Consider the following 16,315-nt stretch of genomic DNA (forward strand, 5'->3'; position numbering starts at 1 on the left):
CATATGTAATTCCTGCTTGTGTAATTTAGTTTAGTAATATATCAAATAATCAACCAAACAAAATAATTTAATGAGATACCCAGGAGACATGACAAAATATGGAAGCATATCTAGACTGGGTATATATATATATTAATTAAAACAAGTTATTACAGGTTATTTCATGAACTGTACACAATTTCAATTGCATTATTTATTTGATTATTGAGTTTATTGAGTTTTGGGAGACACATACCTGCTCCATCACCTCTGGTGCCATCCAACATGGTGTTCCCACAAATGTCTTCCGTACTTTATTTCGTGTCATATCACCACCTGTTGCTAAGAAGGCACTTACACCAAAATCTGGAGGCAAAACATAAAAAATAAAAAATAAAAATCAGTCATTACAATGTAACAAAACATGACCAACAAATATTCATGGGGAAGTTTATAAAAGAATCAAATATCTGGATGATAATGTTTGATTTCATTGTTAAGGGTTTTGTGAGCAGCACTGAATTATGGGAATGCTGAGAACACTGTACCTGCAATCTGCACGGATCCATCCTCTCCCAGCAAAATGTTTCCAGCTTTAAGATCCCTGCAGACAAAGTAGAGGCTGTCTGTCAGACACACAAACAGCTGTTTGAACATGAATACAGATGCTGATCGCTCAGCGGGGGGTGATAGGACACAGATAAATATAACACAAACACTTTAAAGAAACGGCACTGAAATGTCCAGAATTTAGAACAAAAATAGTGTAGGATGTTTGCTGAAAATAATAGGCTGTTATTATATTAAATTTATTATACTCCTTTTAAAGAAGAATTCATCCAAAATGAAAAGACTGTGCATTATGTGTGCATAATGTTTCTGTCGATATGTGTGTGTGTGTGGCTGGTACTAAGTCACACAGAGCAGCATCTAGACATCTGTAGTCATGGTGACAGACTGTTTATTTCAGATGCAAAGAAGACCAATGCCATACCTCTCTCTCTGCCCTGTGTTTAGCACTGTCTGATGACCTTTCAGCTGACTTAAAGCCAGGAATCATTTATTTATTTTCTCCCTCACAGATATTCAAGTCATGAGACTTGGTGCCGAGTGTTTGTATTTGTTTATACACAAAGTTCGAGAAATGCACTTCAGTCCATAGTTTGTAAATTCGTAATCAGATAATTTTGCTTCAGTGCAGATGTACTACAGCAATAAGCCACGACAGCCAGTGTATTACAGTGATTGTACCATGAGTGAGTTCTCAGCTACACTACAATGCAATGTGGAGAGCCCCTTAAATGCTTTTATAAAGTGATCATAATCAGAATAAACAGTAAAAAATTAATATCACTTCTGAGACTGTAGGCTTTTTATGGTTTCCAAGCAACATAGCAACACTGGTGCACAGAGGCATCATGCCCATTAAGTAAGGGGGCGCGTGCCCCCTCGGATATTTGAGCCAAGAGGATTTTAAATTGATTTTTTGAACTTCCAGAAACATATTTTTACCTTTGATAATTAAATTGAATGATTATTGCATGTAAAAAAATAATGTGTATGTGGCAGAAACCTTTATTCACGTTCTAAATGTAGTTTTTATGTCAGTCCAATTGAGTCATATGTTCCGCTAAAGGCGATGTCCCATGGCTGCCTTGGATCACGCTCACGGGAAAGGTCGAGCAAATATGGGAAAGCACGATGTTAAGCTAATTAATTAAATCAACTTATATGCAGTTAACCCTTCCTAACTGTGTCTCAGTGGAACAGTCAATCTTTTTGTTTTTTTTCATAGTCTAATATAGATTGTCAATATTTTTGTTTGATCGGTCGCTATTCATTTCCTTTGGTACTGAAATGCGTTTGACTGGTTTTGCAGCATAACACTCTTTTCTTCATGTTTAAAGAAAGCAGCAGTTCCTCTCCTTTCCAGTCATTATAAAAACTGTTAGTTTTTTTTTCTTTTTAGTAATGAAAGGCAGTTTTACATGGTTCCTCTGTAGCAGCATATTTTGTATCGGCTGAGAAACGCGGCGGGCGGCTGAACAGATTGAGACGACCCGCGCTGTTTACATTCTCTGTCTAGGGAAAAACTGTAACGTGTCAAACAGTGATGGCAAATGCGATAACTGGCGTGATGAAGAGACAGTATTCTGTGTTTTCTTGGCATGTTTCAGAAGACGAAAGACAAACAGATATGGTTTGCTTGGTGACATTTCCACAGTATTCATCCAATCACTGTTATTGTAAATGGTGCAGAGACTCTCTCATCTATGGGTTCTTCTCTTTTATAAAATTGTACATCCTTGTTCCCTTTCCTTGCATAATTTCTTCACTAATATTCTGTGAAATATCAAGAATATTTTTATTATTTACTGTGAGCATTTTTGGGTGGAACCTTGTTATTTTCTTTTAGATTCTCTCATGAATAATAATAAAAAAAGATTTCTCTCTGCGGATTATAAAAAGCTGGCATTTAAAGCACATTTCATTTTAACATGCAGAGGCCTATGTTAGTTAGTGGGTAGTTAATAGTTAGTTAATACACCCAAACGCATCTATCACAATGATTTTATTAGCAGCTATGTGTAATGTTACTACCCACACGCGTTTTAGGCATTCTAGGTGTTTTTATTTGTTCTATTGCTTTTACTTTGTTTATATTCAAATTTATGAATTTTACTCATTATTTAATGGACACAAACAAAAAGAGGTACTGATAAAACATGCATCTAAGGGTGAAAAACACCGCTACACCAAACAAAGGACCACAACAATATTTTACTATCTGACATTTCAGCTTGGATTTTGATGGCTGACAGTTTTGTGCTAACAAAGGTTATAGTTATTAAGCTCATTTATTTTTTAATGTCTGTTATCCTATTGAAGGGCTGTGCTTTAAGACACACGTCTTCAGCTCTCTCTGTTGAGCTGAGACACATTTTGCACTGCCTCTTATGTCGTGTATGGAAAATATGTGCACAAAAGAAGTGGCGAGAGCACAAGAAAGTGATGTAAAACTGTCTGAAGATGTAAAAATGCAATCGAATACAACCATTACTAATACAATTACTAATTAAAACAGGTGTTTTATACCGTTTCCTGTGATTTATACAGCTTGTTACAGCAATATGAACTTTGCATAAATGGCAAAGTGTCCCCTCAAAGAAAAGAGGTGCATGACGCCCCTGCTGGTGCATTTACACAGAAGTTGCAGTCACAGGTTTATTTGTGTTTATGTGCATTTTACAATGGCTTCAAATTCGGCTCATCTAATCAGAATTTAAGTTAGAATGATCCATTTAATAAGGTGTTGTTTTTTTCTATCTAGCTTGCAAAGCTATGAAAGTGAGAGGGTTGCCATAGAGACACACTGACCATTGGATTTTTTATTTTTTTTATGTAAGCCTATCGTGAATTGCGATTATTAAATAACCGTCTCATCGCGGTTATTTGAGAGAACCGCGGGTATTGGGCATTCTAATTCCAATCACATTTTAATGCCCAAAAAATTGGAATTTGAAGTGATCATACTGTATAAATGCCACGAATGGCGCGTTTGTGTGTCATTCAGTTTAACTCTGAGTCCGAGAGTCACTGAGCCCACCAGTCAACCAGCTCCTCAAGTGCTCTGATGCGCGTGCTGTCAGCAGAGGCTCGCGCCAAACTCCCGTGAAAACATAAACGAGCAATAACAACTGTGATAGTGAATGCAAACTGCTCTGGTTTCACTTCCAGCTTAGTTTCCTGGTTCATAGTTTCTCACCTAAACCTATCACATCACTTCTGTAGACATTGATTAAACTACTGAAGTAGTATGGATTACTTTTATGCTGCCTTTATGTCCTTTTTGGAGCTTTAAAGGTCTGGCGACCATTCACTTGAATTTAATCTACCAACTTCAAGTCTTTGTTTGTGTTGAGCAGAAGAATACACTTCTGGGATGGCATGAGGGTGAGTAAATGATGAGAGAATTTCATTTTTGGGTGAACTATCCCTTTAATGCTAACCTTTAAAAATATACTCAACATGATCAAAGTCAGCTCACATGAATATATTCATTTATAGTATCACTTGTACTAGTAATTCCTTTAATTATTAATTACAAGGCAAATTCTGTGTGACTTGCATGCTAAGGACGTTCAGGAGTGAATAAGAAGGGCCTATGTTTGCCTTAGGCTTATACTGTTCTGTCTGTTCTTGTATTATATTTTACTGTCCAGCTGGGGGCAGCAGAGACATAAATTAACATGAGGACGCTGATAGCAAGCACAGCAAGTTTACTTTTGAACATAATGATACATCATTTCTGTCATCATAACACTCACATTCTCTTGCCATGACAGTTTCCATTTATGCGCTTCAGGAGTGCAAAACCATAATTGCAATCTTTCTGTTGTATAAGCCCACACAAATACAGTATGTACTTGTGTGCACCGCACACATGTACCAACATATTTTGAAAGGCCCCCAGTTGTTCACTCCCGCTGGGCAAATCAAAACACACTAACACATGTCCACTCCGAACCGATGCACATTTGGTGGTATTCCTGAAGTGGAACAGATGTTGCGAAATTACTAACAGTGGTTGGTAACACTCCTGCTGTCTGTGAACAAGGCTGATAATCGTTAGCATGTTCCTTGGACGGGGCACTCAATGAGGAGAGAACATGTCGAATCTGGAAAATGAGGTATAAATATTCAGAACGTATATAAGTGTGAAAGATGATGTAATTTTTTCAGTTAAAATACATTCTCCTATCATAGCTCACTATGCGACAGCTATACAAGATGGAAGCTATGATGTATTATCAGGGTACAGATCACTGCATTCCAGGGTTCAGAAACTTCCCAGAATTAATAATAATAACAATAATAATTCCTTACATTTATATAGCGCTTTTCTAGGCAATTTACATAGTATAGGGGGAACCTCCTCAACCACCACCAGTGTGCACCATCCACCTGGATGATGCGCTGGCAGCCATAGTACGCCAGAGCGCCCACCACACACTAGCTATTGGTTGAGGGGAGAGTAGAGTGATGTAGCCAATTCAGGGATGGAGATTATTAGGGGGCCATGATAGATAAGGGCCAATGGAGGAATTTGGCCAGGACACCTACACTTTTACAAGTACCACCCTGGGATTTTTAATGACCACAGGGAGTCAGGACCTCGGTTTAACGTCTCTTCCGAAAGATGGTGCTTTTTTTACAGTATAGTGTCCCCGTCACCATACTGGGATGTCAGGACCCACACAGACCGCAGGGTGAGCACCCCCTGCTGGCCTCCCTAATACCACTTCCAGCAGCAACCTTAGTTTTCCCCAGGAGGTCTCCCATCCAGGTACTGACCAGGCTCAACCCTGCTTAGCTTTAGTGGGCAACTAGGCAAGAGCTGCAGGGTGATATTCAACTGGGCAATCCAAAGAACGATAGCAATATCAGATCAACAACAGAATGGTTTCCTGAGATCTAAGCAATGAAGATTACTTACAGCATAAGCAATGATGTTAACCATCTGCGGGAGCCATGAAAACATGTTCTGGGTTTTCCCAGCCGAAAGAGAGCCTCACAACAAAGAGTGTTAATGGAATAGTTAAAACACTGAAAATATTATTTCAACCTCATCAATCAAATATGGCAACACATTCATAACATCAAACCTCATCGGTTTTGTCATGAAATTCACAAGAACCAGTGAAGTTTATGCCTTCAGAAGACTTGGAATATGATGCACAATCACATGGATTAATTTAATGACACTTTTGAGTGCTTTTTTAAGCTTTAAAGTGAGTCACTGTCAACTACCATTGTAGGGAAATTAGTGATCGAGATGTTCTTTAAAATATCTCCTTTTATGTTTTGCAGATGAAATTAAGTCATATAGATTTGGAAAAACATGAGGATGAGTATAAAAAGAGAATTTTCATTTTTGGGTAAACAACTGTCCCTTTAAAGAGGACGGGAACCCATTTAAGTCCATTCACCCTAGAAAAAGAGGAGCTCAAAGATTTTTCCTGACAATTAGTCTATTCTCAAAGTGTGGTGAGGGTGAGAGACTCGGCGAGAATCCGAGAGGAGTTGGGTGATGATTTTTACGCCCAACTGCTGGACTTCTCATGGCTGTGATGATGATGAAGAATTTCGCTGGTGTGCTCACTTGTGACAACTGGCTTCATGCTAGCCGTAAACCACAGTATCTAATTTCATCCTCCAGGGATGAGGAGGGGATTGTGTGATGCCCCCCCACACATCATGTAAACATGCACCGCTGCATGCCCCCCACACATCATGTAAACATGCACCGCTTACATTCATGTCAGGGTCAGAAATTAACCAGGGCAAGGGGTAAAAATGCCTCAGAAAGAAACATGCCCCAGATATTGAAAATGTTGTGGCAAAAATGCCCCCATGTTGAATTATAATGTTTTATCTGTTATCTAACATTTGACATATTCCATAATATTCTATTAGACCTATCTAGTTATGGGTTTAGTAAGGGTTTAGTGTCTCATAGGCAAATTTTTGTTGCATGAATAGCTGATATAAAGTGGTTTTTCAAGATCTTAAAAAGAGTTCTAAAAATTCAGAAAACACTAAATGCAAATAAACCACTTCTAAAAACCCAAACATATGCCCAACTAAATTTAGAGAGCATATTCTTCTGCATTACAACACTTTATAATAAGGTTCCATTTGTTAAGTAAGGGATAATGTACAGTCAGATGGTTGTTATTGCAAAATAAACCCCGACATGGTGATCAGGAGCTCGACGTGAAGCGGAGCAGACTGCACATTATCCCGCTTATTACATGGCTACAAACCAAATAAATAAATACATGAACATAAATATAGATTTGCATTGAAATTATGTAATTATGTGACGAAATAAATCGCTCAACAGCTGAAATCCAATTTCGGTTTGAGTTCTGTTGGTGTTTATTTTGTGAAAATGACCGTCTGACTGCCCATTATCCAGCGTATTACAAGACTTCTTGCTATGATAAATAAACAGATGCACGTAAAACATTGATTTGAGTTTAAATGATTTTATCAGCTTACTTGTAGAGATCGCACAGTGATCTGAGAAGCAGAAAAGATGGCTCGCAATGCCTGGGTGGCCGGTCTGAGACGTGGATGTGCGGTTGTTACAGAGAAATATCAGACAGCTAGATGGTGCCATTGACCAATTAGAACAGAGTATTCCAGACAGCAGTATAATAACATAAGTTAATGCATTAGGTCTCATAAAACAATGAACAATATTTTTTTTACAGCACTTACACATCTTAGTTAATATTAGTTAATAAAAATACAAGTGTTCATTGTTAGTTCATGTTAACTAACGTTGTTAAGTAATGTTAACAAATGGAACCTTATTAGTAAAATGTTAGTAAATAATGCACTTCAAATGTACTACTTTTGTGTAAATAATGCACTTATAATCAAAAAATGGATTCAGTTTTGACCACATTTAACTCAAAAATTGCGTTTTTATATGGTTAGAAAAAAACCCTAATAAAAGGCCCTAAAAAAATCAATTCCATAGGGCAATTATTGGCATTTAATAAAAAATAAAAAAAAATAAAAAAAAAGTTCATTTCTGACACTGATTCTCACTCATCTAAAACCCCTCCCCTCACCTTCCTCTCATATGATTCAGATTACAGCCCTGACACATGCTTAAGTTATGTCCTTTCCTGACTGCACGATTAAACCCAACCACCTTCCAACAAACATTTCAATATGAAGCTTGTGCACCAGCCCATTTGTAACAGGCATCTAAAAAAACTCTCAAAAGCTTTTCATACGGTAAAAATTGCCTGCCGTCTCACTGCCAGCCAGAACAGAAGACAAGGTCTCCTTCATTGAGATTCAGAGGCGAGCTCACAAGTCATGGGTACTTAACCTGCCAATAAGCTTGTGAATTATTTACACTGTCTACTTAAACAGGCCCGTGCTTGCAGAGAGCAAACAAGGGATGTGCAAAGAAAGAAATTAAAATTAAAAGAAGAGAAAGAAAGAGAGAACAGGCTGATGACTTGAAATTAGCCATCAATGAGTCATCAGTTAAAAGCGTGTATTGATGTCTGGAGTTGAAGGTCTCAGATAAACTAGCAAAGGAAGCTTTGACGAGTTTACTAAAAGATCATAGACATCATTTGTGAATGAATTCTTCATGTGTGGCTCTAAACATCTTCACTCTGCAGTGTTTCCCCTAAGATTTTTTTTCAGCAGCGGTGCTGTTGTGCGCACGTCCACAAGCCCGCAACGCCGGACCCGTATTAACGTGTGTTGGTCGAAGAATAGATTAAAACAGGGGTATCAAAGGCTGTCTCTCGTTTGGAAGGCTGCATGCTAGGTAGGATGCGTCCTTTGAAGGCTGCGGTATACTTTAAACAAGTCTTGTTTCAATGAGATGTCCTTCGTAGGACAAACGGAAAACTGATAGCTTGATCCATAATTCTGAAAATGTACCATAGTTCTTCCATAGTATCCATAGTTTTAACAATGCTATTTGTAATGCACATGGTATGTAAAACCATGCATGGCTGCTCACTACAATGAATAGCAACTATGGTTTCTATATAAACAACTATGGCATTTTTGTAATGAAAAAACAGCAGTCAAAATACATTTAGAAAGTTTTTCTGCCACACCTACCACAGTTAATACAATACAGTTAGTGTTACTACAGTAAATCCATGGTACATTTTTGTAAGCATTGTGATGTGTGAATTGAAAAGTCTTCAAATTTATGTTTTCTTTGTCAGTGCCGTTTAGAATGTGGGGGCTGTTTGTTTTAAACTAGTTGCATCACAGAGACATAGGTGTTTTGCAACAGACAATTCTGTACCGCATTCAAATGGGTTTCGCAATCCCCACCACGCATCTCACTGGTTCACATGCGCATTTAAAATAGTCTGTTGTTTGGCTGAGACCAGTCCGCGAATAACCGCACCTGCTCTGCCCTCATACTGCTATGATTAGGCCATGTTGATAACTGACCCGTGTAGCGCTGTTTCATTCCGCTTTTGAAGCAAGCAAAATGCACTCCAAAACATACTGATAACAGGGGAAGGCTCATTTATATTCACGAGGAAAGCACTAACTGATTGTTCAATGAAACGTTGTGATCCCCTGCCATCCTACATTTCAGAAATGAGCTCGCGGGCCACTTGAATTTAAATGAGTTTGACACGTTTTATGTGGTGACGTCACTGAGTAAGTGCGTGTATTTGTGTGTGGTGGGGTCTCTTTTACAGTGTACAAAGCGCACAGCTGACTAAGGCTGGCAAGCATTATGTTGCATCAAGAATATTAAATGAACATGTGAAATCCCAACAGTGCCGCTCATACTTCAGCTGCAAAATGCATTTTGGGGAAACACTGCTCTGGAATTGAAAGCAAAGGAAAAGTGTGAAATACATTTGGTCTACAAGATATGAGATTTGTATATCTAATTGATGAAAGACTGAAGGGCAAGATATTAGACTGGACTGCTCACTCAGTTTTCTCAAGACTTTCCAGTGGAACCTTAACCAGATGTTGATTTGGGACCTGAATTTATTAATATCATCCATCATCTCTGCTGCGTCGGAGATTAGGCTGATTTAAATAGGGTCTTGGTCCACAGGCCTCCTACAGACCTCCTCTATGTTGAAACCAGTCATGTCTTCAATAGCTCTTTTGTTATGCTGTCAGCTTGAAGTCAAAGAACTCTTCTGCAGCCCAAGAACAAGAGTTCTGCAAAACTAATAACCTGTCATCACATTTTTACTTCATGTGACTCAGCAGACCATGCAAATGTAAGAGGTATCTTACCTGTGGATCTGTCCGTTTTTGTGAAGGTACTCCAGACCCTGAAGAACCTCTTTAAGAACAGTTGCTATACTGGCCTCATCCAGTACACCAGTCTTGTGTTCCCCCTTTGATATGATGTGCTTTATCACGTCCAACACTGAGCCTGCAAAAAAACAGCATATAGAGCTGTGAGTAGATATAAATTTATTAGTGAACAGTGATCACTCTTTTTGTACCAGAGCTTCTCTACGAAGCTTCTGTGTTGTTTGATTTGCAATGTCTCCAAGAGTTGTAAAGGCGAGTTTAAACTGATACCAATGAAATTACTGAAGGTAGAAAGTAAATAACTTTTTACTATCGCTAACAGTCTCTGTTCCTCATGTTGATTCAAATCACAAAACTCAATGAAAATGAATTTTGCTGGCATTGTCATTGCAAACCACTGTCAGTGAACACCCCTTTAAGATTACAGAGGACCAAATTACTCAAAATTAAACAAATAAACATTAAAATAAATCATTCGTATTTTTAAATCATTAAAAAAAACAAAATTAATAATTAAATCTCAAAACAAATCAATAAAAGTCCTATAAATGTTTCCTTTTAGCACTAGTTTGCATCTATTTTCATTTTAGCATTATCTATGGGTTGAGTTTTTTAAGCACAAACTTCGTGTCTGTTCATTTTTAGAGTTACGGTTATTGTCATGTCACTTAACAGTCGTGGGTGTTTAAAATAATAATGTAATGATTTTCTAAACTTTTTTTACGATTTCATTATGTATTTAACGATTTATTTAAATATTTAATTTGGAGTAATTTAGGCCAACCATAAATGATTGCCAAAGTGTTTTTCCATGTATTGCTTTGCAAGCAAAGCGTAAACTTTGATTTTATGTTGACCTTATTACCTGAAATTAAAACTAACATTCAAGTGTAATACACAATGTCTTCCTATGTGTACAACAGCAGGCTTGACCTTGATATCAACCTTGTAAGGGGCTGTTCACAAATACATTCCTGCACTAAAAAGCTAGATAGATGCAGCACAGCACAACAAGCATAACAAAACAGAGGTGTCTCGAGACCTCTTATTTAACCTTACACGGCATCTGAAAATGTGGCATTGCAGCATGAGATGCTGAAAATACAGCTAGATGTGGCGCAACGATCAATGACGCAACAAACCCTACCGTCCTTTTTTTGTTTTTTTTCTCAGAAGCTCAAATATAAAATCTTCAATAAATTGCCCTTGCTAGTTGGCTGCTCCCCCAAGAATCTTTGTTGTCTATAAAAATATCGTCTTATTCAGTTGTTTATATACAACCTAATTTGCTTAGGTGACAACCAACAAATTAATATTGTCTGAAGGGATACACAGAAGAACACAAAAGCGAATGGTTGGGGAAAAAAAATCTGTCAATCTTTATTCTTCCCATGACATCTAATTAAGGAATGTACAAAAGTCCATGAAGAGAATGTTCCATCAGCATCTTTATTAACCAGTTAGGCCTTTTTTTTTTTTTAGTTTGGAAGACAGCAAGCACCTCCTGAGAGAAGACAGCACAGACAGACGAAAGCTCCTGAGGGAGCTGACATGAGCGTCGTAAACCACACCGAATAGACTGCTGGGGAAGACAGACATTGCTGAGACAAAGGTGGTCTGTTCATGCAATCATCCTAGAATTACAAATGTTATCCATGTAAAAAACTGAAGCAGTTTGCTTGAGGGACAAAATGCAGTACACAGTCGACAAAATACCATCACTTTCTATGCACATGCATCAAGTCCAAATCGTATTCTAATGCTTAAGCCACACTAAAAATGAATGAATGGCTTTGCGTTATGTAACGGAATATAAAAAAATGTGCTTTTTTTATTTTAAGAAATGTTGGAAGGTTTTAGGTTAAAGTCTGTTAGATTTCAAATTATAAAACAAGAAGTATATTGTTAAAAAATAAGACAAAGTTTAAAGTTTAAAGTGTGACTTAAGTGTCCAAAAGTACAGTGACCCCAAAAGGATATGGAACATACAAATCTAGGAACTGAAATTCTGAGAAATAGAATTCTGGTTTCCTAGAATTCTGTATTTCTGATCAAGTTAACTGCACTGGCATCAAAGGATCTCTTAACCAAAGCCAAAAGCGGAACATTAAACCCTCCACAGGGAGCAGATGCCTCCGTAAGGTCCTGCCATGTGCCGTCAGCGGAGCGGCAGCCTGCCTGTTTGATTCTCGCAGAATTTGCTGGGCAGAGCGCCAGGCCAGAGGCACACGATATTTATTGGCACAATCACTTCAGGATGCAACCTCTTGCTCATTCTTCACTCCTACTCTCCTGTTTTCCCTCAGTCTTCTCTGCTAGTCAACCACACATACATTTCAGACAAGAGAGGGCTTTGGGTGCACATCCACCTATCTCATGGGATGACATGGAGCTGAACCACTTTGATCAAGCAAAACAGCCAGTGAAATGTGAATATTATTGTCAAAGCATGAATCAAAAGGAAAAAGTGAGCAATCACAGCCTAGGAACTGAAATCAGGGTAATTTGTCACTCCCATACCCTAGTACGTGGTTACAGAAAAAGGGTGCTTGTGTTTTCTTATTTTGATTTTGTTTTTCTTTTCTCTACAGTTCATTCTTCCAATTGGCCTTGGTTTAAAAGCTGTTTTAGGAAACACTCAAATAAATCAGCATTAGAATGAAAGTTAAATGAGATGGAGAAAGCGTTTGGGCATGTGTCTGGCATGTATTCAGTGCACTGCTGACACAGCACATCAGATTTCAGTGATGGCTGTGACCTGGATTTAGAGACGCTTTGAGCAGTTGAGCTCCAACCGAGAGACAGAGAGTTCTTGGCAAATGTTGCTGTGTTAGTTTACAAACCCTTATGAGGCTGATGGGTGGGGCTGCTGAGTAAAACCAGTAAAAATGCTGAGCGTCAAACACACACAATGAGGGCTCGAGAGATAAAACTGTAGTAATTTCCTACAACTCCCCTCAGTAACTCTTGGGCAGTGGTTCTCAATGGGTGGATTGCAGGTTTAAGGCTTAGTTCATCCAAAAATGAAAATTCTGTGGGCAAAATGTTAGCCTCAGTTCACTTTCACTGTATGGAAAAACAGATGCAATAAAAGTGAATGGTGTCTGAGGCTTACATACTGATAACATCAACATGTGTGTTACACTGAGGAAGAGTCATATAGGTTTGGAACAATTTAAGGTTGGATGAATGCTCAATTTAAAATTTTCTAGGAATATTAACTTAACTATGAATGTAAGGGTCCCAACAACAAAGCTTCTCCCATAATCTCATGTGTCGGATCTGCATTCACGCTCCGATCCCAAGCTTCAGGAATGCTGGTTGTCTTGGAACGCCCTGATCATGTGAAGCCCCACACCGAGTTGTGATGGAGATGTGAACGTAAACATGTCACATCTCATCAACAATTAATTTATTTTAAGTCAAATCAATTCATTTCTTGCTCACTTGAGACAAATTCTCTTCCAAACAGCCTTGAAAATAACAAACTACGATGATGTGGTGCATTCCTAAAGACTCCATGAAATGACTTCACAAGCACAGTTTGCCTTTTATTTCCTATTGACACAGGAAGTTGGGGTGGAACATATCAAAGAGTTCGTCCCCTTAATAGGCTTTAGTTTACGTCACAGCAATAAATGATGCTTTGCTACTTGCTATATTGATGGTCGGTGGCAGGTGGTTTTAGGAGAAAGGACATTTTCTTTCTAGAGAGAATTTTATTGGAAAAAAAAAAAAGAAATTGTATACACCCTTTAATTCAAGATGAGTCATCAATATTTTAGCTAGTTTTCCAGGAAGATAAATACTGTAAATAATAAATGCGAATGTCTGTTAAAAGTTAATTTGATCAACATTTAGGAGTATACTTGCATATAAATGGCCTCAATGCTAAAAGACAGGGACTTGAAGGAACAGTTCACCCAAAAATGATAATTCTCACATTATTTCCTCACCCTTGTCATCTCAAAGTGGTATGCCTTTCTTCTGCAGAACACAAACCAAGATATTTTGATGGAGGGATGATGTCTTTTTGTCCATACAATGCAATGTAATGGTGACCACATTTTAAAGCTCCAAAAGCACATAAATGCAGCATAAAAGTAATCCATAAGACCCCAGTGGATTCATCCGTCTTCTGAAGCGATTCAATCCATTTTGGGTGAAAACAGACCAAATATAATTCCTTTTTCACTATAAATCTTGACATTAGCAATCTCGTTGGCGATCATGATTTCAAGCTCGATGACACTTCCTAGCACCATCTAGGGCTCTGTGTGTGCATCAAGAACTTGCAAGTGTAATCAAGCCTAGAGACTGCAATGGCAAGATTTATAGTGAAAAGTTACATTATGGTCGGTTATCCACCAAAACCAATTGGATAGCTTCTGAAGACATTGATTAAACCACTGGAGTCGTATGGATTACATTTATGCTGTCTTTATGCACTTTTAGGTACTTCAAAGTTTTGGTAACCATTCACTAGCATTGTATGGACCAACAGAGCTGAGATATTCTTCTAAAAATCTTCAGTTTTTGTTCTGCAGAAGAAAGAAAGTCATACACATCTGAGATGGCATGAGGGTGAGAAAATGATGAGAGAATTTTCATTTTTGGGCAAACTATTCCTTTAAAGACACAAAAGTCCAGCTTTGTTTTCATGGTGTCCTTATAGGGACAGTTCAACCAAAAATCTAAACAGTGAATGAAGGTAAATTGTAACAGGCTGTCAGTGCATACAATTTTTACAAACATCTCCTTTTGTGTTCCACAGAAGAAAGAATCTCATAAAGGTTTGGAACTACAAGAGTGCGAGTAGATGACAGAATTGTCATTTTTGTGAACTATCCCTTTAATAGACACTTCGAGGAAAAGTAGAAAGTCTCACAAATGTCCAATCAGTAATTCAAAGTATGCTTCCACAACAGGAAATGAAAATGGTTCTTTGCTCAGAAGTCGTCAGAATATCTCACACTGCTGGTTTCCTAAGGATCCCGAGTTGGCGTGGGTGGTACAAGCCATCTCGTGCCCACTGGGCCAAAGGGCACAGGGCCATATGGGGGCCAACGGCAAGGGAGCGATTGCTTCAAGAAAATAAGGGTGGAGGGGCGGGGTGAGGGAAGATAGGAAGCATCTGTGTAAGTAGGCTGTGACCATGGGCATAATGCCATATTTCAAAACATCATATTTAAAACCTACAAGACAGCTACTCTTTTAGCTTAAATCCACAAAGGGCTTAAAATTTCAATTGCTCTTAGCAATCTGCTTGATAAATCAAAAAGACACATTCTAAACAACAGACTAGACAAACACTTCCAATTCATATTCAAGACAGCAGTACTGCGTTTCTGCTGAAATTCCTTTGGTGTCTGTATGTCTGAGTGTGCGCTCACATGTGTGTCTGTGTGTATGATTAAGAATGATAGTATGATAAGTGTCCAAAACTTGATCTGCTTGATTCATGCATTCATGCATGTCTCTAATGTCCCCGTTCATATACAGATCTATTCTATTTAGTCTTAGACAGACAACATTTACATCCAAATGTGTGTGCTGAAGTTGTAAAACTCCAAACCAAGTCCAAAACTCCAATATCTACTCACAAGTTCTGTTTAGAGACCAGGAAGTACAACAACTTTTGTGCATTACACTAATGAGGTTATTGATCTGTGTTCATACCTCACATCCCTTTGTACCTAGCAAACAGGCCAGGTTATGAAGCTGTGAGTATTTGTATGGCTTTCTGCCAGAGATGGTTTTCCTATATAATGTCACATTGTCAATGGATAAAGATGTATTATACACTCTAAAAGGCTTCACACTTATGCACTTATACAACGCTAACTGCAAAATGCGGTGCCAAAGGAACACCACTAGTGGCATCAAACAGAACTACAAAAATAATGACCTGTTCCCAAACAGGTTTCTCAAACACTCTTTCATCTGCCATTGTTCAGTTAGTCCTGCCCCACATTCACGTCATTCATGAAAATTAGAGATATGATTGTTTCAGATTGTTTTCCTGAACACACTTCCTATGTTGAAAGTATAGAATGCCACTAAGCAGCTTCACAAAGAATTGCATTCCTACTTACGTCATTGCATCCGACAGCTGTCAAACAGAATATTACACACGTCAAGGTGCAGCATTGACTTTTCAAGGATAGCTACCAGCCACCACCCAACATAAGCAGTGCTGCTCTTCGATAAACTTCAATCACTCACTGAAGAGGTCTATATTAACACACTATTAGACTGATAAATGTATTGAGGCCCCTCCCCGTTTTTACACGGCAACAATCAGGTGCTGTTCCACTTCATTCTAATGTGTGTAAACTAGGGCTGGCCGATATGCAGAGAATATTAACTATATATTTATGATGATTTTACTTCACTGTGAATATTGCAATGATTTTCCCACACATTTTATGTGGCCATTACATTTCCCAAAGAGCATGTCATTTATATTCCTTGACTAATTTAA

The 16,315-nt window shown here is 38.2% G+C and overlaps 1 protein-coding gene across 3 annotated transcripts in view; it reads right to left on the minus strand.

Moving 5' to 3' along the window:
- oxsr1b (oxidative stress responsive kinase 1b) overlaps positions 1-16,315 on the minus strand; it is a 90,228-nt gene that overhangs the window by 19,278 nt on the left and 54,635 nt on the right. For 2 of the 3 annotated variants that reach the window (XM_051687755.1, XM_051687754.1), the window contains exons 4-6: positions 9,808-9,949; positions 528-583; positions 236-345 (exon numbers count right to left, since the gene is read on the minus strand). In XM_051687755.1, coding sequence (XP_051543715.1) covers positions 236-345; positions 528-583; positions 9,808-9,949 — 308 coding nt within the window. Of the gene's footprint in view, positions 1-235; positions 346-527; positions 584-9,807; positions 9,973-15,926; positions 16,042-16,315 lie in introns of those variants that run through there. The other variant, XM_051687756.1, reaches the window with a different exon arrangement.

This window comes from Myxocyprinus asiaticus, chromosome 44 (genome assembly GCF_019703515.2).
Source record: "Myxocyprinus asiaticus isolate MX2 ecotype Aquarium Trade chromosome 44, UBuf_Myxa_2, whole genome shotgun sequence".
Classification (NCBI taxonomy): domain Eukaryota; kingdom Metazoa; phylum Chordata; class Actinopteri; order Cypriniformes; family Catostomidae; genus Myxocyprinus; species Myxocyprinus asiaticus.